Source organism: Trachurus japonicus, chromosome 7, assembly GCF_045865225.1.
Source record: "Trachurus japonicus isolate A0001 chromosome 7, Traja_1.0".
Lineage (NCBI taxonomy): Eukaryota > Metazoa > Chordata > Actinopteri > Carangiformes > Carangidae > Trachurus > Trachurus japonicus.
In genome coordinates this window covers 36,063,969-36,089,982 of record NC_140913.1, presented here as the reverse complement: position 1 = coordinate 36,089,982, position 26,014 = coordinate 36,063,969, and the positions used below count along the sequence as shown (strand labels likewise).

At 45.1% G+C, this 26,014-nt stretch overlaps 1 protein-coding gene across 1 annotated transcript in view; it reads left to right on the top strand.

Moving 5' to 3' along the window:
- Window positions 1-20,747, top strand: part of oprl1 (opiate receptor-like 1) — an 81,823-nt gene extending 61,076 nt beyond the window's left edge. The window contains exon 5 of the mRNA XM_085782999.1: window positions 20,024-20,747. Coding sequence (XP_085639125.1) covers window positions 20,024-20,580 — 557 coding nt within the window. The 3' untranslated portion in view covers window positions 20,581-20,747. The remainder of the gene's footprint in view (window positions 1-20,023) is intronic.
- The last annotated feature ends 5,267 nt before the right edge of the window (window positions 20,748-26,014 follow it).

The window sequence follows — 26,014 nt, the reverse complement described above, 5'->3', positions numbered from 1 at the left end:
TGTGTGTGTGTGTGTGTGTGTGTGTGTGTGTGTGTGTGTGTGCACCAGCCGCTGTTCAGGATCATGGAAATTGTCCGTCTTCTGTTTAAAGGGATAGTATCATTTTTTTTAAGTGGGGTTGTATGATCTACAAATAGCCCCTAAATACTTTAATTGCAGTAGAAGACTCTCTGCACTCCTCTCGTTAGCAACGCCAGCCCATAATAGCCCTGCCCAGAGATTTACAACATACAGTGTTGTGAATGGACCCAAAGAAACGGCCTATTTTCACGGCCTAAAAGAGGTTTTACCTGAAAAAAATACCCAGTTCCATTGTTCACTATAATATAATTTTTTCCAGCCCTTCAAAGTGCAGGAAAAACACAGTTTTTATTTGGACCTGCTGGACCAGCAGCGCACGCACATGACAGTCACGGCCGGTAAAAAACACAACTCATATGACGTGGAGGAGTGTGTTGCTCAGTGGTTCCATATTGATCCAGAATCGGCCTGAAGCCGCGGTCTAATCTGATCATGGTTTTATTAGTCTGCTCTTCTCTTCTCTTCTCTTCTCTCCTCCCCTCCCCTCCCCTCCTCTTCTCTTCTCTTCTCTTCTCTTCTCTTCTCTTCTCTCCTCTCCTCTCCTCTCCTCTCCTCTCCTCTCCTCTCCTCCCCTCCTCTCTTCTCTTCTCTTCTCTTCTCTTCTCTTCTCTCCTCTCCTCTCCTCTTCTCTTCTCTTCTCTTCTCTTCTCTTCTCTTCTCTTCTCTCCTCTCCTCTCCTCTTCTCTTCTCTTCTCTTCTCTTCTCTTCTCTTCTCTTCTCTTCTCTTCTCTCCTCTCCTCTCCTCTCCTCTCCTCCCCTCCCCTCCTCTCTTCTCTTCTCTTCTCTTCTCTTCTCTTCTCTTCTCTTCTCTTCTCTCCTCTCCTCTCCTCTTCTCTCCTCTCCTCCCCTCCTCTCTTCTCTTCTCTTCTCTCCTCTCCTCCCCTCCTCTCTTCTCTTCTCTTCTCTTAGGGGGTTAGGGGAGCACTTCACTTCCTGTTTATACATCTACGGGCCACGCTACTCTGCAAGGAAGAAGGCAACACACACACTTATCAACTACATCTCAGGGTTAGCGAAGTTAGTCACTTGGAAAACACGTAAGAACAGGGTGAGGGGTCAGGGGTCACAGGAGGTGGTGGCTATGGTAACGGGGATGCTGGCAGCTCGGCTGAGGGTGGAGTTCAGCTTCTACAGGCTGACGGACCAGATAGAGGGTTTTGTGAAGACCTGGGCTGTAAATGGTGTTTTGTGTTCGGTCCAGGAGGACTCACTAGTCCTGAGTTTCTGAGTCTTTTCTGTTGTCGTCATTTTGCTCAGTTGATTATGTCCTGGTTTTCTCTGTCGCAATTGTGTGATTGAATTTGATAGAGTTGTGTGACATAGTATGGACTGATAATAAACGTTTGGTTTTAAAAATCAAAAAAAAAATCTCTTCTCTTCTCTTCTCTTCTCTTCTCTTCTCTTCTCCTCTCTTCTCTTCTCTTCTCTTCTCTCCTCTTCTCTTCTCTTCTCTTCTCTTCTCTCCTCTCCTCTTCTCCTCTCTGAGTCTCTGTATCTGCAGTTTGTTCACGTCTTCTCTTATTCATCTCATCTCTTTTCTTCTTAACTTTCATCTCCGTTCAATCATGAGGTTTTATTGTATTCACTTATATCAGGTTAGTATCATGTTGATGTCGGGCTGCAGCGTCTCATCTCATCATGACCTCATGCTTTTAATTTACGTCTCATTGAGGCATCGATTCATGTTCAGTCATGTTCTTCTCATTGATCTCAGTCTCCTCTGCCTTGTTTCATTCTCTTCCTCTTCATTTCTTCCACACCTCCATTGTTGCCTCTGTTCTTGGTGTGTGTTCACTTTCACCTTCACACACACACACACCCCCCTCCCATTCCAGTTTAATCAGCAGCTTGTTTGTTTACCGGTGTGTTCCTGTGTGGCTGCAGCTCTGCAGCAGATTGATATTCAGGGATAATCAAGGTTTGCTCTCCTCCTCCTCCTCCACTCGTGCTCCTCTTCTCTTCCTGTCTTCTCCAAACAAACGGAGAGAGGGACAGAGTGGCTCTACGACCCGGCAGCTGCAGGGAAAGTCACAGCAGTAATTGGGGTCAAAAGCCTCTGGCCCAAGGGCACAGAGGCAGAGCTGCTCCCACTAATCCTCCCAGAAGACTAGAAGACGTGTCGAAGGTGTGTTACGCTGCAGTGTGTCACACCAACAGCTTCTCTTTATGTGTCAAGTCTTCAAGTCCAGGAGGTTCAACATTTTTGGCAAATTGGCCCATTGTCATAATCCCTATAGTCATAGCAGTGGGTTCGTTACCTTTAATTATCGGTGCAAGCTGTTTACATGAATTTCCCTCTACAACAACTCTGTGTGGTAACGTTGTGTTATTATCTCATAGCGTGGTGAATGTGCAGCTCACAACTTGTCCACCAGAGCGTTGTGGAGTTGTTGGATTGTGTATTTGATGAGTTTGATGAGGGAAACCAAGAAATCCCATAATGAGCCTCCGTAGCGTAGCTCTGAGCAGCTCACGGCTCTGCTCCGCCGTTCTAAAAATAGCTTGCACCGACAATTAAAGGTAACGAACCTACTGCTATGACTATAGGGGTTATGGTGATGGGCCAGTTTGACTAAATGTTGAACTATCCCTTTAAAGGTGAATTTAAAGTGTTGAAGACGATAAAAAGCAGAGCATCGTCTCTTTGAATGAACTTTATTCAGGAGTAGATGCTGTAGTTCCTGTCTGAATGTTTCCTCTGGTGATTGAACTATAATCTTATGTGCAAAAACAAAACTGTATTTTTAACTTTGAGGACACAGACACGGAGAGTTTCCAGTGAAGTAGGGCCTTAACTTTTGAAATGGAACATATTTGCATATTCATAGATATTCTGATGAGGGCAGAGTGTTTTAAGGACATTTATGAACATTTAATGTCCTGTATCCTTCAGTATCTCCCTATCTCACAGTTTTGATGGAAGAAGTTTGTGGTTTTAAGACCTAAAACACGTCCAAGTCCAGTTCCCCATCTCCTCTCTCAGCTTCTGGCTGGAGCTCTGGTAACACTGAGTCGGTGTCAGCCAATCAGAAGAGAGGAGGAGGCTCTGAGCCTCTCTTCTGATTGGCTGACTGGTTTCTGAGTGGTCCAATAATAATAGAGCAGATTCATGTAAGCTTGGACTGCAAACAAGTAGATGGATGGATGGATGGATGGATGGATGGATGGATGGATGGATGGATGGATGGATGGATGGATGGATGGATGGATGGATGGATGGATGGATGGATGGATAGATAGATAGATAGATAGATAGATAGATAGATAGATAGATAGATAGATAGATAGATAGATAGATAGATAGATAGATAGATAGATGCACTGTAAATTGTAATAAGTTCACTTTACTTAAAAAAAGTGAGGAAACCGATTGCCTCAAAATTTCCAAGTAAAGTAGCTAATTCATTTTAAGGTGATATAGCTGAAAATAACTGTGTTTATACAACTCAGATAATGGCAGTAAACTTGAGTGAAGTTAACTCAAAATCATTAGTTAGGTTGACTATAAAATGCCAATTATGACTACTTAAACTTTTGAGTTATGTTAATTAAACAGTACTCGTGAAAATAAGTTATCCTTACAAGTTTTACAAGTTCACATTACTAGAAAAATATCAGGAAACCGATTGCCTTGATATGTTCAAGTAAGCTGAACTAAAAGTGATAAGTTATTGAAACTAAGAGACAACAGACAACAGTTTGAATGGAAAACAAATTTTAATAATTAAACTCTTTTTTTTCTGAACACAAATACATGTAAAAAAAAGTAGGGTCCAGGCTCAGGTACACACTTACTAACCTTTTTTTTATATTACATATTTTGTATGTAAAATAAGATCACTATTTCAACTGAATGCGCAACTGTAATCATGATGTTTAAGACAGCTCAGAGCTTTCTGATTTAAATTCTTAGTGGATGAGTTTAGAACTGCACTATCAATAGATATATCTTTCAACATAGTATATTAAGTCTGAGATAACTGGCTAAAGAACCTGATGCTGGTAATCAGTATCACCACAATCATGTCAGCATTAACACAAAAGGAAAAAGAAAAGCTAAAAGTAAAGTAGTTTCTTCTCATGAACATACACCATTTAGTAAAACAATTTAGTAGTCTGAAAGGGTGATGAGGCTCCCTCCCACAAAAAAGGATCTAACAAGAAAAAAATATCACTTTTCCAATAAGGGTAAGGGATTCAATGTGACCCATAATGTCACGTCACATTCACATTGTGAACACATTCAGTCATTGCATCAGAAGATTTTTGAGTGATTGTATTTTTGGTTTTAGGGATTTATGTCCAAGTGTCCAAGCACCTTTTGGATGAGGTCAAAGGTGTACTTCAGTTGTTGGCATGTGGAAGATTTCCAAGGTCATCCATGTCAATTCTTCCTTCCAAAATTATTGCAGTACCTGAAGACTGAAGCGCAGTGAGTCAGGGGAGGCCTGTCTGTCCTCAGGAACGATGGTCAGGATCCCACGGGCGGTGTGAGACATGTCTGGGTCTTCGCAGTCCTAACAACAATAGCAGCAATAACATCAAAATTACATATCAGATGTCACCTTGAATTTCCACAGCAGAAACACAAGACAGCCACTAAAAGTAGTGGTAGAGAGTGGTAGAGAAGTAACTAAAACTAAAGCTATCAAAGTAACATAAGGAGCAGAATTAAATAGAGTGAACACCCTGTGGTGTGGAATTAAAAAAATAGTGATAAAGACAACTTACAAAGCATGTCTTGAAGAAGTCTGTGTTCTCATCTCCAAGGATCACAGGAAGGCCATGGAGGACTGCCATTCACTTTGCAGCAATATCTGTACACAAATGTCGAACACACATCACTTAAGGACAATCAATTAATAGCTCTGCACACACAATGGGGTTGAGTATTCTGTTCCCCACATGATACAAAATGTGTTACTTTGTATCTGAGAAACTTACCTCTGGTGTGACTTGTTGCAGATACTTAAGTTTCTGGCCAACACTTCCCCCCTTGCTCTTGAAAATCGTGTCTGTTTTTTGAGAAAAAAACAGACAAATTATTATTCAAAGTAGAGATGTATACATCTTAAAACATGTTTGAAGGGAATCTTTCTCATGACTGAATCGTCACTGACACCATGATTTGAGCTTCTGCCTCATTTTTTCTTGCTTTGTAGGATCACTAGAAAAATCTTCAACTTCATGTACATCATGTGACATGCCTGGATCTGAATCAGGTGTGCTGGCAATGTCAGGCTTCAGTCGCTTCTGACAGGGAAGCCAGTCTTGAATAATAGTTTAGCCCTCTTTTCAGAAGAAAACAAGCAGTACTTACACGTCCAAGGCATTCTGTCTTCAGAAATAAAAACCTGCAAAAGAAACAACAAAATCAATCAGTTAAACTGTAACTAACTCATAGCACAAACTATTAGAGCTGTAGCCTACATGATATAAAAAACGAAACTTATCAACCAGCCCTGTGTCTGTGGCTTTCTCTCTCGCACACAAACACAAACACAGGCACATGGACAGGTCATAAACAAACGTGCTAAATAGCGCTGTGCTAACTACTACACATGACTGCAAAGGACCGACTCGCAGCAACAACAAAAATGAAAAAACTGAACTAACAGATAAATTATATGATAAGAATAATGACTAAAAGTTTGCTCCAAACAAAACCAGTGCAACTTACCGTGTCTCTAGCTGCAGCAACCGCCTTGTTGTTGACGGTTTACCCGGCGCTTCATTCAAAGCACGTCGTCACTCGTCAGTGGGCAACTGCGCATGTGCGTTGGACGAGAGCTGCCGAATGCTGCCGAGTTGCTGCTGGTAATGCAGATGCGTCTTGCTCACTCAAACCTCTAAGTACAGGTTACTTGCAGCTGATGAGTTTAATTACTTGCCTCAGTAGAAAGTTGTCTTTACTAAGTAAAAGTGAGGATAGTCAACAGAGTAAGCTGAAATTAGTTAAGGTCACTTTTCTTTTTAAGTGAGATATACAATTACATTTTACAGTGCATGGGCTGGAAGTTGTTACTGATTGATTAATAGTGAGATATTCACATAGTCAACACAACATCAATCAATAATCAATAATATGAGGTATTTTGTGACTATAAATTGGTTGGGACTGGATTTAAAGAAGTGGATTATAAGGAAAATGGAAAGAAGACATTTCTTGAGCCGGATCATCTCAGAGCTGGAGCTTTGATCAAGGAGGGAGTTGTGTCCAAGTGAAGACTTCCTCGTTCAGAAAGCTGCAGTTCTCCGTCCGGCCTCTGGGGGCTGAGACCAGAAGAGACCAGTTCTCCATTAACCTCCATGTTAAAACAGCCTTTAGACTTTACAGCTTAAAAAACATCTTTACAGCCTGGTACATGTTATTGTTTTGGTCTCTACTGATAGTTTCACCTCCGTCAACACTGTGTTTGTACCACAACTGTTTTAATGTTGTTTAGGCTTCACATTCCTGCATAAATTATGTTGAGTGACAGGTTCACAGACAGTTTACCGGACGTTAATTGGTTGCTCCGAGTTCAGTGGGCGGGTTCTCAGCCGGCTAACGGCCGCACCTCTCCAAATATGGAAAGTAGACTCCACCTAAAATCCAAGATGGCGGCGCAGTTCAAATCCCCGTAGTAGCGGCACAAAACAGACTCCCCCAAACCAATGGCTGACGTCACGGTGCTACGGCCGTTCTCTCTACAGTCTATGGCTTTGACGTCACCAGACAGAGAAGTTCTACATCTACTGGATGGAAACTTATGATGAATGAGTAACTACAGAACTAATATGTGACCCGATCCATCAAAATGAGTCACAGTGACCCAAATTTCAAAGTTGAGATTTTGGTATCAATGGAAAGATTAGAAAATAAGCTTTAAAAGGATACCCTAGTCAAAGTCATACATTTGATGGTTTTCTAGATGTGGCCATTTGAATTACGATCTCCTACTCTCTTATTCCGTTCTAAAACCTGAGAAAATAACAGTTAAAGTTTTTGCCAGTGACTCTGCATCTGTTCCTGTACCACGTGATTACACGCACCCTATACGGTCCCTTGTTGTCATAGATGCAGCATTCAATGACCCTCGGAAAGCAGGGAATCTCACAATTCAGATGCTTTTTACAGCTCGTCTCTATCATAAACGGTTCAGAAGTTGTCATGTTTTGTTGACATTTTGTAAAACATGTGCAAGCGTGTACGTTCGGTTTAGCATCGATGCTACGTTCGGTTTAGCATCGATGCTACGCTCTGTTAGCGTCGATGCTACGCTCTGTTAGCGTCGATGCTACTCGGTTTAGCATCTGTTTCTGTATCCGTCCCTTCTCGTCATAGATGCAACATTCAATGACCGTCGGAAAGCGGAGAATCCCGCGATTCAGATGCAGTTTACAGCTCGTCTCTGTCATGAACGGTTCAGAAGATATTTCATGTTTTGCACCGAAGCAACGCTCATTTTCAGAGGGTTTAAGTTGCAAGTCAACTTTAATCATCATTTATGTGCCTTTTCTCAATTATCTGGACTGTGAAACTTTGGGAGATTGTTTTTGAACGTCATTGCTTTGAAATTAGGGTAAAAAATTTTTTTTGATTTTCTATGGGTTTTCCATGTTATCAGCTGATTATCTAAAAATAGAACGTTGCGACTTCCGACTCATTTTGATGGAACGGGTCACATATAGTGTTGCCGCTGCAGCAGCCATCATGGTGACGTTGCTCCAGCTGTTGTGTGTTTTATGGGCTGGTTGTTGTAAGAGCAGCGATACCGACGCTGTAACGAGCTGCTGTGTCACATGTCGTTACTCTGGTTGGATGACGAGTCTTCAAGTCTTAATGAGATGGTTTGTGTTGGTGTTAGTGTGGATGAGGGAGACGGTGCTAACACACACACACACAGCCTGTAGAGCCAGAGAGTCCTGCTGCTATCGGAGCTTCAGCTGCTGCAGAGCTCAGCTCGGTCCGGTCTAGTGTTGGTTTACAGCCCAGGTCGGTCCGGTCTAGTGTTGGTTTACAGCCCAGGTCGGTCCGGTCTAGTGTTGGTTTACAGCCCAGGTCGGTCCGGTCCGGTCTGGTGTTGGTTTACAGCCCAGGTCGGTCCGGTCTGGTGTTGGTTTACAGCCCAGGTCGGTCCGGTCTGGTGTTGGTTTACAGCCCAGGTCGGTCCGGTCTAGTGTTGGTTTACAGCCCAGGTCGGTCCGGTCTAGTGTTGGTTTACAGCCCAGGTCGGTCCGGTCTAGTGTTGGTTTACAGCCCAGGTCGGTCCGGTCTAGTGTTGGTTTACAGCCCAGGTCGGTCCGGTCCGGTGTTGGTTTACAGCCCAGGTCGGTCCGGTCCGGTGTTGGTTTACAGCCCAGGTCGGTCCGGTCTAGTGTTGGTTTACAGCCCAGGTCGGTCCGGTCTAGTGTTGGTTTACAGCCCAGGTCGGTCCGGTCCGGTGTTGGTTTACAGCCCAGGTCGGTCCAGTCTAGTGTTGGTTTACAGCCCAGGTCGGTCCGGTCCGGTCCGGTGTTGGTTTACAGCCCAGGTCGGTCCGGTCCGGTCCGGTGTTGGTTTACAGCCCAGGTCGGTCCGGTCCGGTCCGGTGTTGGTTTACAGCCCAGGTCGGTCCGGTCTAGTGTTGGTTTACAGCCCAGGTCGGTCCGGTCTGGTGTTGGTTTACAGCCCAGGTCGGTCCAGTCCGGTCCGGTGTTGGTTTACAGCCCAGGTCGGTCCGGTCTAGTGTTGGTTTACAGCCCAGGTCGGTCCGGTCTAGTGTTGGTTTACAGCCCAGGTCGGTCCGGTCTAGTGTTGGTTTACAGCCCAGGTCGGTCCGGTCTAGTGTTGGTTTACAGCCCAGGTCGGTCCGGTCTGGTGTTGGTTTACAGCCCAGGTCGGTCCGGTCTAGTGTTGGTTTACAGCCCAGGTCGGTCCGGTCCGGTGTTGGTTTACAGCCCAGGTCGGTCCGGTCTAGTGTTGGTTTACAGCCCAGGTCGGTCCGGTCCGGTGTTGGTTTACAGCCCAGGTCGGTCCGGTCTAGTGTTGGTTTACAGCCCAGGTCGGTCCGGTCCGGTGTTGGTTTACAGCCCAGGTCGGTCCGGTCTAGTGTTGGTTTACAGCCCAGGTCGGTCCGGTCTGGTGTTGGTTTACAGCCCAGGTCGGTCCGGTCCGGTGTTGGTTTACAGCCCAGGTCGGTCCAGTCCGGTCTAGTGTTGGTTTACAGCCCAGGTCGGTCCGGTCTAGTGTTGGTTTACAGCCCAGGTCGGTCCGGTCTAGTGTTGGTTTACAGCCCAGGTCGGTCCGGTCTGGTGTTGGTTTACAGCCCAGGTCGGTCCGGTCCGGTCCGGTGTTGGTTTACAGCCCAGGTCGGTCCGGTCCGGTCTAGTGTTGGTTTACAGCCCAGGTCGGTCCGGTCCGGTCTAGTGTTGGTTTACAGCCCAGGTCGGTCCGGTCCGGTCTAGTGTTGGTTTACAGCCCAGGTCGGTCCGGTCTAGTGTTGGTTTACAGCCCAGGTCGGTCCGGTCTAGTGTTGGTTTACAGCCCAGGTCGGTCCGGTCCGGTCTAGTGTTGGTTTACAGCCCAGGTCGGTCCGGTCTAGTGTTGGTTTACAGCCCAGGTCGGTCCGGTCCAGTGTTGGTTTACAGCCCAGGTCGGTCCGGTCTAGTGTTGGTTTACAGCCCAGGTCGGTCCGGTCCGGTGTTGGTTTACAGCCCAGGTCGGTCCGGTCTAGTGTTGGTTTACAGCCCAGGTCGGTCCGGTCTAGTGTTGGTTTACAGCCCAGGTCGGTCCGGTCTAGTGTTGGTTTACAGCCCAGGTCGGTCCGGTCTAGTGTTGGTTTACAGCCCAGGTCGGTCCGGTCTGGTGTTGGTTTACAGCCCAGGTCGGTCCGGTCTAGTGTTGGTTTACAGCCCAGGTCGGTCCGGTCCGGTCTGGTGTTGGTTTACAGCAGCAGAACCTCCAGCGCTGCTTTGCTTCTATATTTACCTCCTGCTTTGTTTCCCAGCATCAGGGCTGAGAGCTGGCAGGAGGAGGAGAATCCTCTGTCTCTATATCAGCTGCCACTCGGCCTTTTACTGCTCTTTCCTCACAGCGACGCTGCATTTCATTTACAACAACGTTCAATGGCATTTTGCAGTTATATAAAAATATGTGGAAAGATTCTTCTGTGCAGAGTTGAACTCATGTTGCAACAAAATGCACATCTGGAGTCAGAGCAGCAGCAGCTTCTATACAACAATACAACACAATACACCATGTACATCCTTCACTCACTGACACAGCTCTGACTTCACAGCCGTTACCACTGAGAAACATGTGGTGATGTTAAAGGTTCTAACTAGAGATGCACATGATTCACCTTTTAACCCGTAACCCATAACAACAACTCTGACCCATTAATACTGTTGGTTAATTTTTCTTCTTAGCTCTTCATGCCGTCAGCTCATGCGGACGTGTTGACACCTGCAGACTTCTACACCTGCCTTCAGTCATATCTATTTCACAGCTAAAAGTTAAACCAGAAGACTTGACGAGTCAGAAGTCGCAGCTCGTTTCCTCTGAAGCTGAATCCTCCAGAACTCAGGAACACACAACACTGTTCAGTGTTGGTTCACATCATGGTGAAGCCACCACACGCCACAGTATCGCAGAAAGCAGCGTATTAAAAAAAAAAACATTTCTTTAATCAGTTACAATTACAATCTGGTAAAAACTGCTCCAGAATCAAATCTCCAACCTTTAATGTTGTTGCCATGGAGATTAACAACAACAAACGAAGCGAAGCAGACGGTGAAACACATCAGGTGTTCAGTGAGGACAGAGATGAAGCTGAGTGAAGTCACTGGTTGTGTGTCTGTGGTGGAGCGATGCTGACAGCTTCATCCTCTACACACAGCAGACTTGTAGGTCTTCAGACCGGTCTCGGTCTCGGTCTCGTCTCTGTCTCGTGTCTCTCGGTCTCGCAATGTCTGGGACTGGCAGAACGGTCTGGAAGGGATTTGTAGTCTACATCCAGGCAGCCATGCTTTTTTTGTTGAATATCATTATTTATTCGCCCCCTTCAAGTGGTAGGCTAACACAAATGTATTTAGTGACACAGACGTGTTGGAGCTCGTCCTCTCTCGTTCTACAACTCTTGCAGAACAGCAAAATATGGTGCAACTAGTTGGTTTTTTTGGTCTCATTCTTGGTCTCAGTCTTGAGCTCAACTGGTCTTAGTCTTTTTTTTTTTTTTTTAAGTATATTTTTCGGCTTTTTGCCTTTATTTGATAGTGATGCCAGTAGAGATAGACAGGAAATGGGGAGGCAGAGAGAGGGGGAATGACATGCAGGAAAGGTCTGCCCAACGCGGGATTCGAACCGGGGACGCCTGCGGCGAGGACTGTAGCCTCTACATGGGGCGGCCGCTCTACCCACTGCGCCACGCACCGCCCCGACTGGTCTTAGTCTTGACTTGGTCTTGATACTCTCTGGTCTTGGTCTTGGTCTTGGTCTTGATACTCTCTGGTCTTGGTCTTGGTCTTGGTCTTGGTCTTGATACTCTCTGGTCTTGGTCTTGATACTCTCTGGTCTTGGTCTTGGTCTTGATACTCTCTGGTCTTGGTCTTGGTCTTGATACTCTCTGGTCTTGGTCTTGATACTCTCTGGTCTTGGTCTTGATACTCTCTGGTCTTGGTCTTGATACTCTCTGGTCTTGGTCTTGATACTCTCTGGTCTTGGTCTTGGTCTTGATACTCTCTGGTCTTGGTCTTGATACTCTCTGGTCTTGGTCTTGGTCTTGATACTCTCTGGTCTTGGTCTTGGTCTTGATACTCTCTGGTCTTGGTCTTGGTCTTGGTCTTGGTCTTGGTCTTGATACTCTCTGGTCTTGGTCTTGATACTCTCTGGTCTTGGTCTTGGTCTTGATACTCTCTGGTCTTGGTCTTGATACTCTCTGGTCTTGGTCTTGGTCTTGATACTCTCTGGTCTTGGTCTTGATACTCTCTGGTCTTGGTCTTGGTCTTGGTCTTGGTCTTGATACTCTCTGGTCTTGGTCTTGGTCTTGGTCTTGGTCTTGATACTCTCTGGTCTTGGTCTTGGTCTTGGTCTTGGTCTTGATACTCTCTGGTCTTGGTCTTGGTCTTGGTCTTGGTCTTGATACTCTCTGGTCTTGGTCTTGATACTCTCTGGTCTTGGTCTTGATACTCTCTGGTCTTGGTCTTGGTCTTGATACTCTCTGGTCTTGGTCTTGGTCTTGATACTCTCTGGTCTTGGTCTTGATACTCTCTGGTCTTGGTCTTGATACTCTCTGGTCTTGGTCTTGGTCTTGATACTCTCTGGTCTTGGTCTTGATACTCTCTGGTCTTGGTCTTGGTCTTGATACTCTCTGGTCTTGGTCTTGGTCTTGATACTCTCTGGTCTTGGTCTTGGTCTTGGTCTTGGTCTTGGTCTTGATACTCTCTGGTCTTGGTCTTGATACTCTCTGGTCTTGGTCTTGGTCTTGATACTCTCTGGTCTTGGTCTTGATACTCTCTGGTCTTGGTCTTGGTCTTGATACTCTCTGGTCTTGGTCTTGATACTCTCTGGTCTTGGTCTTGGTCTTGGTCTTGGTCTTGATACTCTCTGGTCTTGGTCTTGGTCTTGGTCTTGGTCTTGATACTCTCTGGTCTTGGTCTTGGTCTTGGTCTTGGTCTTGATACTCTCTGGTCTTGGTCTTGGTCTTGGTCTTGGTCTTGATACTCTCTGGTCTTGGTCTTGGTCTTGGTCTTGGTCTTGATACTCTCTGGTCTTGGTCTTGGTCTTGATACTCTCTGGTCTTGGTCTTGGTCTTGATACTCTCTGGTCTTGGTCTTGGTCTTGGTCTTGATACTCTCTGGTCTTGGTCTTGGTCTTGGTCTTGATACTCTCTGGTCTTGGTCTTGGTCTTGGTCTTGATACTCTCTGGTCTTGGTCTTGGTCTTGATACTCTCTGGTCTTGGTCTTGGTCTTGGTCTTGATACTCTCTGGTCTTGGTCTTGGTCTTGGTCTTGGTCTTGATACTCTCTGGTCTTGGTCTTGGTCTTGGTCTTGGTCTTGGTCTTGATACTCTCTGGTCTTGGTCTTGGTCTTGATACTCTCTGGTCTTGGTCTTGATACTCTCTGGTCTTGCTAGTGTCTTGGTCTGGGTTCAGGCGGTCTTGGTCTTGGTCTGGGTTCAGGCGGTCTTGGTCTTGGTCTGGGTTCAGGCGGTCTTGGTCTTGGTCTGGGTTCAGGCGGTCTTGGTCTTGGTCTGGGTTCAGGCGGTCTTGGTCTTGGTCTGGGTTCAGGCGGTCTTGACTACCAGTCCAACACAACCAGAGTGTCAGAGACACAACAACACTCAGAGCTGCAGCTTCAGGTTACACACAGGAACTAGACTATCAGCTGAAACACTGAGACACAACACACACAGCAGAGAAACAATGTGTGTGTGTTTGATGACGACTGTTGTATCACCTCAGGATAGACACACACACACACACACACAAAGACAGAGCACACGTGTCCACACTCAACCTGAACACACACATACACAACTATCTGAGTGTGCGCACAAAGAGAAAACACAGATGCCCAGGGACACACACACACACACACACACATACACACTTCCAGTCTTCTTACAGTCAAGCCGTGTGTGTGTGTGTGTGTGTGTGTGTGTGTGTGTGTGTGTGTGTGATGAGCTGTAAACATACAAATGTCATTCACTATTAGTGTTACTGTATAAACTACTGCTGCTTCACACTGACTGTCACGTTACATCAGTGTGTATGTGTGTGTGTGTGTGTGTGTGTGTGTGTGTGTGTGTGTGTGTGTGTGTGTGTGTGTGTGTGTGTGTGTGTGTGTGTGTGTGTGTGTGTGTGTGTGTGTGTGTGTGTGTGGTCGACCAGCTGAACACACTGAACTTTCTCTTCCTCTGAACAGTGTTTGACTCCTTTAAAGGACAGTTCCAGTCAAATTCACCTCTAGGCTGTGTGTTCCTAATGTTTCAGGTCTAACAGACGGAATCTGAAGTTTCCAGTTTAATGTCTCATCATAATGTTTTGTGGTCGTTGTGTCTCTAATTCAAAGTCTGGTGGAGTCGAGACCCAAGTTGACGCTCGGTTACAACAATACACACACATATATATATATATATATGTCCATATACATATCCGTATATATAACAATACAGCCCTGAGGTGAATTTTTATGAAACAGTGTGTAGCTGTCAACATGTTGTAATGAGTCGTTGTTTTCTAAAGTGAATGTGAAGCTGCGTTGGACTCTAAAGATCCCAGTGAAATGAAGGAAAGAACCTTTATCATCGTATCGTGGTTTAAACGTCTGAATCTGAGGCTGGTTAAAGACCCGACACGATCCAATCTCTGCAGAAACACGGCTGTTGTTGCTCAGAGCGAACATGGAGGCTGCAGGGGGAGGACAAGAAAGAAAGAAAGAGAGGTATAAAACGAAGAGAGGTGAAAGGGAGGGAGGAGGAAAACAGAGAGGAGAGGAGAGGAGATGAGAGGAGAGGAGAGGAGAGGAGAGTAAAACGCTGTTTGGCTGCGATTGTAAATGAAAGAGGCGAAGGGAAGAGGAGATTAGCGGCGGAAATAAGAAATAAAAACCCACACGACAGAGCTTCAGAAAAGATGATTGAACACAGTTATTTTCATCTGAGAATAATAAAGGTGAAGAAAGGAAGAGAAAAACACCGGGGAGCGGAGGAAGATGGAAAAGAGGAGGGGGGGGGGGATGAAGGAGGAAGAACACAGAGGAAAGAAGGACAAGAAAGAGGAGAGAAAGATGAAGTGACGGAGAAATACAGAGGCAATAAACACACAGAGCAGAGAGAGTCGGAGGAAAATGAAAAGAGAGAAAATGATCTGAACCAGAGAGATAAAAAACCTCTCAACTCAGGAAGGAGGAGAGAAGCTGAGAGAAAGAAAGAAAAAGATGAAAACAAAAAACACACAGGCAGCAGAGGAGGGAGGAAGAGGAGGAGGAAGAAGAACGAGGAAGAGGAGGAAGAGGATAAAGAGGAGGAAGAAGAGAAGGAGGAGGAGGAAGAGGAGGAGGAAGAGAAGGAAAAGGAAGAAGAAGAGGAGGAGAAGGAGGAAGAGGATGATGAAGAAGAAGAGAAGGAGGTGGAATCCAAACTGCTCCAGTCTCTCCGTACCACTGGTGGGAGGATGAAGAACAAAACAGTGGATAAAGAGAAACAAAGGAGGATGAATGGACCAATGAGACGACAGTGAAGAGGAGACAGTGAGTCATGTGACTGAGCCGACCAATCAGGGCTGAGCACTAAACCTGTCAGTTAACACGCAGAGCGGTGTAGCCCCGCCCCTCTGGTCTCAGAAGCCCCGCCCCTCTGGTCTCAGAAGCCCCGCCCCTCTGGTCTCAGAAGCCCCGCCCCTCGGTCCTCAGAAGCCCCGCCCCTCTGGTCTCAGAAGCCCCGCCCCTCTGGTCTCAGAAGCCCCGCCCCTCGGTCCTCAGAAGCCCCGCCCCTCTGGTCTCAGAAGCCCCGCCCCTCGGTCCTCAGAAGCCCCGCCCCTCGGTCCTCAGAACAGGAAGTAACGTTATATTCTGGTCTGGTCTGCATGGGGCCGTGGAGTTCACATGCTGCTGTGATGTTTAAACATCGTTGTTCACATGAAGACGACTTATGGAAGCGTGTAGCATTCACTTACTGAGTACTTTATTTTTCGGTTTGTTTTTTGGGGTAATTATTTCTGTTTTTCGGGGTAATTTCTTTCTGACTTAAGGAGATTTCAAACTCCCGTGAGAAGCTCCCACCTGCAGGTAACGTTTAACCACTGCAGTGAAGCCTCCACTTCATCACGGATCTTTTACATCTATTACATTACATTACATTATCTATTACATCTTAGATCCATGAGATACGTTGTTAAGGATTTTTATTCAAACTCCACTTTGCTTCAGGTTCCACCGTTGCTTTATTTTCCAGACTGACGGCTGCAACACGTAGAAGCATCAACACACTTTTCCCAGGGCGAGTTACACACGACACATCAGGGAGGGATTTTGAAATCTCATTAAGTCAGAAAAAAACAGAACAGAACAGCAGCTTCTGAACGGCTCAATAAACTCTGACATGAAGAAACAGCATTAACCCTTTAACAACAACATGTGTCATCCCAGACAGAACCACTCATCAGACACTGGTTACGCTCCTAATGGGGGCGGGGCTTCACGATGGGGCGGGGCTTCACAGAGCTTCACAGAGCTTCACCTCGCCTAGGAATAAGAGAGTAGTGACAGCATTGGTCCAATGGAAGCGCCTCCTGGTGGAGGAATATGGGTTTTACAAAAGCGCCCAAGAACTGACATCATCTACATTTTGTAATAAACAAATTATAAGTATAATCTGATATGACCAAGACACCTAAAAACTAGGGGGCATGAGCCTTTAACCGCGGGAGTCAATGGTGTCGTTACTGTCTTTTACAGCGCTCTACACCAGGCTCTAACCAGCTGCTCCACCTTCACACAACACACACACTGTCATGTCTCATGTCAAGAGCATGACAAGATAACTGAGACGTGTTCAGGTGTGTGTGTGTGTGTGTGTGTGTGTGTGTGAGTGTGTGTGTGTGAGTGTGCGTGTGTGTGTGTGTGTGTGTGTGTGTGTGTGTGTGTGTGTGTGTGTGAGAAGAGGTCAACTAGACAAAGTGACATTTCTGAGGAGACGGCGTCTCAGGAGGATTCAGTCAAGAGCTGTTATCACTTCCTGTCAATAACACACTGACTGACTGTGTGTGTGTGTGTGTGTGTGTGTGTGTGTGTGTGTGTGTGTGTGATATTTGAATGTTAGATGACGTCATAGGTTTCTCACAGTGTGAATTATTTTCTCTGAAGAAAGAAAACCAGACAGAGCAGCTGTTTTACAGCGTTCACAACAGTCTGGAAAACAAAATAAAAATACGGTCATTCCGACCGCAGGAGGGAGGAATAGTCGGAATGATGAGACATCTAACCTACTGAATTTAGGAATGAATTCATTATGATTCATGCTGGTACTGTGTTGCTCTGATGGTCCTTGTGGTTTTTTTTCTAATTCAGACATCCATGTTGGTGGTTTATTACATAATGCACCAAATTATTACATTTTATTTATAAAAATGTGCATAAAACACGCTCAATTTGTAATAACTGATGCAAAATGTAACAACTTGTTACAAAATGCGGCAAAGTTTATTAAGTTTATTACATATTGTGTTGAAGATTTTTATTACAAAATGCAGCGTTATTACATAATGACGTGAAAATGTATTACATTATTACATAAAGCTGGTTTCCCATTCTGCTGCTGCTGCTTCGTTTCCCTTTTCACTCTGAACCTGTAGAGAACTAAGATAACACACTGATGTTGATGAAAATACTGACGATTAAAAGAGTGTTTCATGTGTAACTTGATGTCTTTAGGAGATCGTTTCATCTTGATGAACTGTTAAACACATTAACAGACGTTTAGGACCAAGGTGACGAGCTGCAGCTGCTCTGGGATGGAGCCGTTACTACGGCGACGCCCACACGCTGCAAAGTGTTTATGATGCATCTGATAAAACCTTCAACCAAATGGAATAATATAATACATCAACTCCTTCCAGTGTGTGTGTGTGTGTGTGTGTGTGTGTGTGCTGCCTTATCTTCCCGCTGCTGCACACACACTTTAAAGGGTTAATTCAAAACAAAAACATTATGGCATTATATTGGTTTTACAGCCGGAGGCGATGCATCACAGGCTGGAGAGGTTATTCTGTGCTGCAAAACCAACCGCTCGATTTATCACGTCATATTTCAAATAATGTGGAAATGCACATAAGTGTGTGTGTGTGTGTGTGTGTGTGTGTGTGTGTGAGTGTGGAGCCTCCTCTTTAAATCATTAGTTTGCAGCGGTGCAGCAGAGCGATGCTGAATGTTGTTAAAGAAGGTTAATGATCAGACTGATTCAGTTTGATTTCTGGACTTGAACAGATCTGAATCCTGACATTAGTCTTAAAGGGATAGTTCAACATTTTGTCAAATTGTTCCCATTGCCATAATCCCTATAGTCATAGCAGTAGGTTCGTTACCTTTAATTGTCGGTGCAAGCTGTTTTTAGAACGGTGGAGCAGAGCCGTGAGCTGCTCAGAGCTACGCTACGGAGGCTCATTATGGGATTTCTTAATTGGTTTCCATCATCAGACTCATCAAATACACAATCCAACAACTCCACAACGCTCTGGTGGTTGTGAGCTGCACATTCACCACGCTATGAGATAATAACACAACGTTACCACACAGAGTTGTTCTAGAGGGAAATTCATGTAAAGTTTTTCATCATCAGTCTCTGTGTTCATATACATCCTCTAGTTTTGCTTCCTCTGCGTGATGATGAGATTTAGTCCTGAGTCTCCTGAGTTTTGTTTCATTCTCGTAACATTTCAGCAGCTTCATCACTCATCCTCTTTTATTTCAGCTGTCACTACTTATCTCTCTATAGGTCCAGACACATTTATCTTCCTGTCTCCTCCCGCCCAGTCCCGCTGCTGTATTATGATTAAACTGATTAAACCCGTCTCCCTGTGAAAACCCACTCTCCTCTAACTCCTCTTTTATCCTTTGATACCTTTGTTGTCGTTCTGCAGCGGCGGCCATGTTTTCTTCTCTCCATTCCCTGAGCCTCAGGTCTATTATTAGTATCCCTGTCTAATCTGCTTTAGTCATTAGCATTTTTAATAAATACATTAGTATTCAAATATCATCCACATTGTTCCATTAACATACAAAGTCGGTCTTATCCCAGTTTAATTGCATAATGTATAAATAATTAAGGTTTATTTCTGGACATGCATTTGCATCACATCCAGTCTCTGAGCATCTCGGCTGCTTATTGGGTTTGTCAGAGGTGAAATTGAACTTGTTGAAGCTGTGATGGTTTTATTTGGCACCAGGGTTTGGCTCCTCGTGGGGTCGTAGCTCCTAATTTCACCCTGCACGCAGCCTTTAGATAGATAGATAGACTTTATTGTTGTCATTGTGCAAGCACAACGAAATTGGTCGCAATCCCAGGTGCAAAAATACAGCAACAATAGACAATAAATTAAAAACAATAATACACACACATAGACACACCATACCTATTGCACGGTTGGGTCCATGCCTATGTTCCCACAGCCTTATGTTCCCTCAGCCCTATGTTCCCTCTGGACTCTCTCTACCTATCTGGACTCTCTCTATCTGGCCTGTCTAGCCTCTACCAGGTCTTTTTACTAAACTTAACCAACTCTTTTCTTTATTGCCTAAACCCAACCAATGGTGGGACCAAAGGGCTGTGGGAACATAGGGCCTAATTTTCAGTGACAACAAAAGTTAGAAATGTGGGAACATAGGGCTGAGGGAACATAGGTATGACCCCGCACAGTTTACTAGGCATTTAGGGCAGCAACGGCTCTTGGGTAAAAACTGTTCTTTAATCTGTTAGTTTTTGCTTTAACAGCCCTGTATCTCCTGCCTGATGGCAGCAGCTCAAACAGCGGGTGACCAGGATGTGATGAGTCCCCCAGTATGTTCCTGGCTCTATTTAGGCAGCGGGAACTGTAGAGTTCCTGCAGTGAGGAGGGGGGGGGCAGCTGATGATCCTCTGGGCAGTGGTGATGACTCTCTGGAGTGCTTCTCTGTCTGCAGCCGTGCAGCTGGCCAACCACACACAGATACAGTCTGTCAGAATGTCAGGATGCTCTCCACAGCGCCATGATAGAAGTCCACAGAGAGTTGTTGTTTCTTGAGGAGTCTGAGGAGTTACAGTCTCTGCTGGGCCTTCGTCACAAGCGCTGTGGTGTTAGCACTCCAGGGGAGGTCCTCCTTGATGGTGACGCCCAGGAACTTAAAGTCCACCACCCTCTCCTTTAACCTGGATAATACATCCTGTGCTGCTGTTGTCTAACCACTCACCAAGTTGTCTAACCTCTATCTTCTTCTTCTCTGTAGGTGTGGAGTGCATCGTGGTTCTGCCTGAGCCACGGGGCCACTGGGAACCGGTCTTCGGCACCTGCGTGTTCCTCTTCTCCTTCCTCATCCCGGTGGCGATCATCAGCGTGTGCTACAGCCTGATGGTGAAGCGTCTGCGCAGCGTCCGCATCCTGTCGGGCTCCAAGGAGAAGGACCGTAACCTGCGGCGCATCACGCGCATGGTGCTGGTGGTGGTGGCGGCCTTCGTGGTGTGCTGGACGCCCATCCAGATCATGGTGCTGGCCCAGTCGCTGGGCTTCAACCTCAGCAGCCTGTTCGTGCTGGTGCTGATGCACTTCTGCATCGCGCTGGGCTACGTCAACAGCAGCCTCAACCCGGTGCTCTACGCCTTCCTGGACGAGAACTTCAAGCGCTGCTTCCGCGAGTTCTGCCAGCCGTCGCCGTTCCGCCTCGACACGCAGCAGTCCGGCCGCATGCGCAGCATCGTCCGCGAGGTGGCCGCCGCCTACAGCTGCAAGGGCGGCGACGGCTGCGGCGGGGGGCCGGGGGGTGGGGGCATGCCTAATCCCGCATGACTAGGCGTGGAGCTGCCCCTGGTGGGGGTCGAGCCCCCCCAGAGGAGAGACACTCAGGGCACCGGGAACTCCAACACAGAGCTGACTCAGATCACGGCGCTCTAGCGGCACGAGCCCCCCCGCCCCCCAACGAGAAGACTGGCCTGGGGCGGGGGGGTCGGAGAAGAGGAGGAGGACGACGGAGTCGAAAGGAAACGGATTTAGGAGTTTATTAAAGCAGTAAGGTAAAGTAAGGTGAATGTTTGTGTTAATCTAAGTCTTAAATAGTTGTATCTTCCGACAGCAATCACTTCTATAGAGTGTTTGGTCTGAAACACGGGTCTGTCAGTCACTCTGCTCTGCTCTGAGCCCAGGAGAAAACTTTCCTTGTATCCTACAACCTTTATCCAATGAGGAGAGAGAACGGCATAAAGGGGCAGTCCTCTCTGTGTGTGAATGTGGTGACGTAGGGACGAGGGCGGGGACTGCTAACTCCATCTGCTGACAGGAAGTTAGACAAAACCACCGGATCACTTACTTCTGCTTTAAGGCTGGGGGGTCAAACATCAGACCCTTCAGGAGCTTTTATGACTGGACTGAAGAGGGAAACGGATTGAAAGGTTGAGCAGGAAGTGGGAGGATGTTGGGTTTTCCAACAACTAGGACTCTAACTCCATGAGGCAGCGAGGAGTTTTACAGACTGCTGCCTTCAGGTGGATGTAAAAACAACATTTGATATTTATCACAGAAACAAACAACACTCTGATGGACAGAAAGTGAATCTGCCAGCTGAGGGTGATACCCAGCCCGTGACTCTTTCCGTTGGGCGGAGCTAAACATTTGTAACAGTTAGTGACTGACTGAAGGAGCTGCTGAAACCAAATCTCTGAAACCACCATGTGCTACTTTGGTGCTTGTAGAAAAAAAAACTCTGAACAATCAATGGGAGCATGAATCTGGTGGTGAAGATCAGGAAGTGAAGAGGGAAAGATCTGTGAAAAAGTGTGAAATGGATGGAAAACACTTCCTGTCCCGTTTATTGTGTCTGTATCAGTGGATGTTTCAGTCTGAAGAACGATTCTATCATGGCTGGTGGAGGCAGTGGACCGCGCTGGTCTCAGTGTGAGTCCTTTATTGTGATTGGTCCTTTCAGAACGGGTCTTCATAATGGTGATATGCTGCTGAGCCCTCGTCAGGACCGAGATGGGCCAATACAAATGGAATGGGACATTTGAGACTGTACACAGGAAGTTGGATGTAACATAAGGAAAACAGAAGGATGTGCCACACGCTGCTCCTGATTGGTTCTTCACTGACTGTCTCTCTGGTCCCTGACGGGTCAACCTGAATGTCTTTTTCTTGTAGGAGCAACTTTTCTCAACGAGTCCTCAGTGAAACAATTGTGTCCGAAAACACATTTCTTAGAGGTTTTGTGATTCTTGAGAACTTTCTACGTATTTATCACCTGTTGGGTGTTGGAAATGTAGAGTTTGGGATTGGGGGGAGGGGGGAGGGAACTGGTGAGACTGTAACCTAAAAGAAAAGCTGAGTAGGAGAGGTGCTGACCCTTTTTCTTCTCCTTGGGACATGAAGTGACACAGATCTGACTCTGTAGCTATAGGACGTTAAAGGTTTGTCATCAACAAACCTTTAACAGAACCGGTGATGAAAACAATAAATCTGCAGAAGCTGTTTCAGATATCTGCTTCAAGCACTTAGGGAGCGGAGGATGCCTTACTACTGAAACACATAAACTGTGAAACAAAACAGTGATTAAGCCTGTGGATATTCTCATTTGTCCAGGTCATAGTTATCTCAAGGAAATTAAAATCAAATGCAAATGGACTTGGTGAACTCTGGTGGACTCTCAGCAAAGAGGCTTCATCAGTTCATGTTTGCATCTGATCATCTGAAGCCTCTAGGATGAGAGGTGAAACGTCTTCCTAGACAAATAACCAAGTCCAGTTGCATTCGATTTAAATTTCCTTGAGAATACAGTGATCAGTCGTCTTCTTAATTAGAATAAAGGTTTAAAAAACAAGTCTCATATTTTGAGAAATATTGACCTGACTGGAATTAGTGAACAGAACATCTGCTGAGTGGAAACCTCTTGTAGAACCTTTCAGGCCGATCTACCCTTTTAATTAAACACAAATAAACACACTACACATGACCCAAAACATGAAGTAGCAGTGTTGCGCTAACTGAAACCAAGTCAACCCTTCAGTATGATCCTCATCGCTCCCTGTGCAAAATGTCACCTCTGTCTTTTCAGTAATTAACCCCTGAAGTTCCAACATCGTCCTTGATCGACGAGGGACTCGGTTTGTGTCTGATTGGATTCTAGTGTTGTAATTATCTCCAAAAACATGTGTGAGGTGACGGTCGACATTCCAGACAACAGCTACAGACAATATAAAGACAAATGTTTCCAGAAGGCACACATGGATTCTGTTTCCAGGTGTGTAAATGTCTGTGGGGTTTAAGGAAACCAAGGTGGAACTGATGGGGTTTTTGGGGTGGGGGGGGGGGTATTGGTGGTTAACTCTGGGTTTGAGATGATTCATTGTGAGGTGGGACATCTACGTTGGGCGGGGGTTTGGGTTGGAGGTGTTAAAGGGATAGTTCACCCAAAATTGAAATGTCCCTCATTATCTCCTTCTCCCCCTCATGTGGACTAAGGGCTGGGAGAAGTTTCAGAGTCCTCCGTGGCTTCTCTGAGTTACAGGGGGTCTCGGCGTAGCAGTGCATGTCCATATGACGGTTGTCAATGGATACCAACTGTCTTCGTAACAAAAAGACACACCAAAAAACATCCAGATACCTCCATGCTGCTCGTATGTAATGTCCGTCTTGTATTGAAGCCCCGACATGAGAAATTGTTCCGAAAAAAATTAAATAAGTCTATATTTCAAGCTTGTTTGTAGCCGAAGCTCCTCTTCCTGGTCGGTCCAAATCAACCGTCATATGGACATGCACTGCTACGCCGAGACCCCCTGTAACTCAGAGAAGCCACGGAGGACTCTGAAACTTCTCCCAGCCCTTAGTCCACATGAGGGGGAGGAGATAATGAGTTCAAAATTTCAATTTTGAGTGAACTATTCCTTTAACAGTGGAGTGGTTTATCTCCAGCACCACAGTGGCAAAGCAGGAGGGGGGGGGTCACAGCTCTGACCCCCTCCCCGGGACAAAGGGGCTCTCTCTATTCTAGTGTCTTAAAGTGGAAACAGCCCTGAAACTGAAACCACGTCTCAGATTCTCACCAACAGCTACGATCCAGTCTCTGGTCCAGTATTAATATAAAGTAGGGATGTCACGGTTACTTGTTTTCACAATTAATCGCCGTGTTAATCGCCACAATTAATTTATCGTAAAGATTCCTAAATACCGACATTTTCCCAAAAAAGATAATGTGGGAACCATCTTGACAGATGTGCGCCAGAGTAAAGGTAAATGCACAGATACTGGTCCATTCTGAAGTGGTAGGAATTTTAAAAGTTCATGTCATTTGTAATTAAAAAAACAAACAAAAAAAACGATTAAAATAAACGTAAACTTTTGGTATAGATGACAATTAATGGCTTGAATAATTCAAACACTTGCCCTGGGGAATAGAATTAGTCCTTTTTTAATAGATACTTCAAATATTTTGTGTAAATAATTAGCAAGACTATATTTGATTTTACACATACATACGTGTTGTGAAATTAATTACTGCATAATAATCGTGATAATCGTTAATACCGTGATTATTTCTCTGACAATAATCGTACCAAGAAAATCTATAATCGTGACATCCCTAATATAAAGTCATTTGATCTCACGTTGATGTTGTTTTACGCTCCAACGCGTCCGTTTTCCTTTTCCTGGAGGTTTAATCAGTAATAAAACTGTCCAGGCTGTGAGAATGAACACGTGGCCTCTGGTTCAGGGTTGGTTTCCCCTTTTATTTTATATTCTGTCTCTCCGTGTTACTTTAGTGCTTCACTTCATGTCCATTTTTATATTTTAATTATTATTATTGGTTTTTTTTTGTTTTTTTACCATATTTTCTTCAACAGTTTCAGTTCCAGGATCAAAGTTGATTCCATTTGTTGTCACAGACAGTTATGATTTTCTGTGTGTGTATATATATATACTGTATATATACCATATATAAATATACATACATTTTTCTTTGTGTGTGAACTGATTTCTTCGCTGCATTTAGTCTTTGCAGCACATTCAACATTACTTTTCATTTTCCTTCATTTTTTTGGGTTTGAGAGGAAAAATTCTATGAACTTACATTGCCTTAAATATCAAGTGAAGTCTGTAACTGAAGCTCGCTCTCTGGCTGGATAAAACGTGTTCTAGTTTTTAACTGGTGCTTCGCTGTTAGTTGATACTTAGTCCAGGAGTGTATTCATGAAGCCTCTGAGAGGAGAACGCATTAGGCCGAGAGTCATTACACTTCTACAACATCTTCATCTTAAATGAAGGATGAACTACACATGATGTTTAACATTTAGTCAAATGTTGTGTGTGAATCCAGAGTAATTAACTCTGTTGGTGTAAATCACAGCAGCTTAAAGTGACGACTCTGAGAGATTGCAGAGGATTTTCAGCAGCTTCTCTTTCTGCCGGTGATAAGCGGCTGCTGTATAATGTAATAGCTCTCTGCGGAGTGAGCTCAGTACATTATCACTAAGTGAGAGTTTTACAGTCGGGAGCTTTTCTTGCTCCTTTGCTTCAATATGAACCAATTCAACCCAACATTCAGTGGCTTTCATTCCAGATTGAACAAAACAAGCAACAGTAAAAAACACAAAAACACTCCCTAGCTCCTCTGAACGCAACACCATCTCATCTCAGACATTCTGATTTAGAAAATAATGTTTGAGTTTTATGTAATTTCCTTATGTTGAGACTCACTTTGCATCCTTGCTCACAGTTTATAGCCTAATAAACCCTCAAATCTCCTTTCAGCTTTCTGAATCTCAAAGTGAAATGGTTTTGTGGCAATCAGGGAGCTACTGCATATATGAAAATAAAACGATGAAAGTATTTGAATTAGCTGCTGATTACCACCGTGTGTGTGTGATTGCAGCTCCGGTCTGTTCTGCTCTGAGACAGCTCTATGAATACGCTCTCCTCTCGTACGACCTAGCAGACACTGAGTAGGAAAAACGTCCGGAGCATCGAGGATTTGGGCTTGGACATGTCTCTGTGTATGAAGATGTGCTATAACGCAGCTGTGAGGCTATTTGTGCTTAACTGTCACTGTTAAAACTCAAGACGAGACTATATTTTGTATTACTGTTTGGTGTTTTGTTTTTTTTATAGCACAAAAACTGCAGAAAGGGCGCAGTGTGAACATACTTATACTCTCTATTAGTTGTGTATAGACATTCTGTTATGAGTATTACACTTCTGTAAAAGTATAAACCATGGTTCTCATCATTTCTCTTGTTAC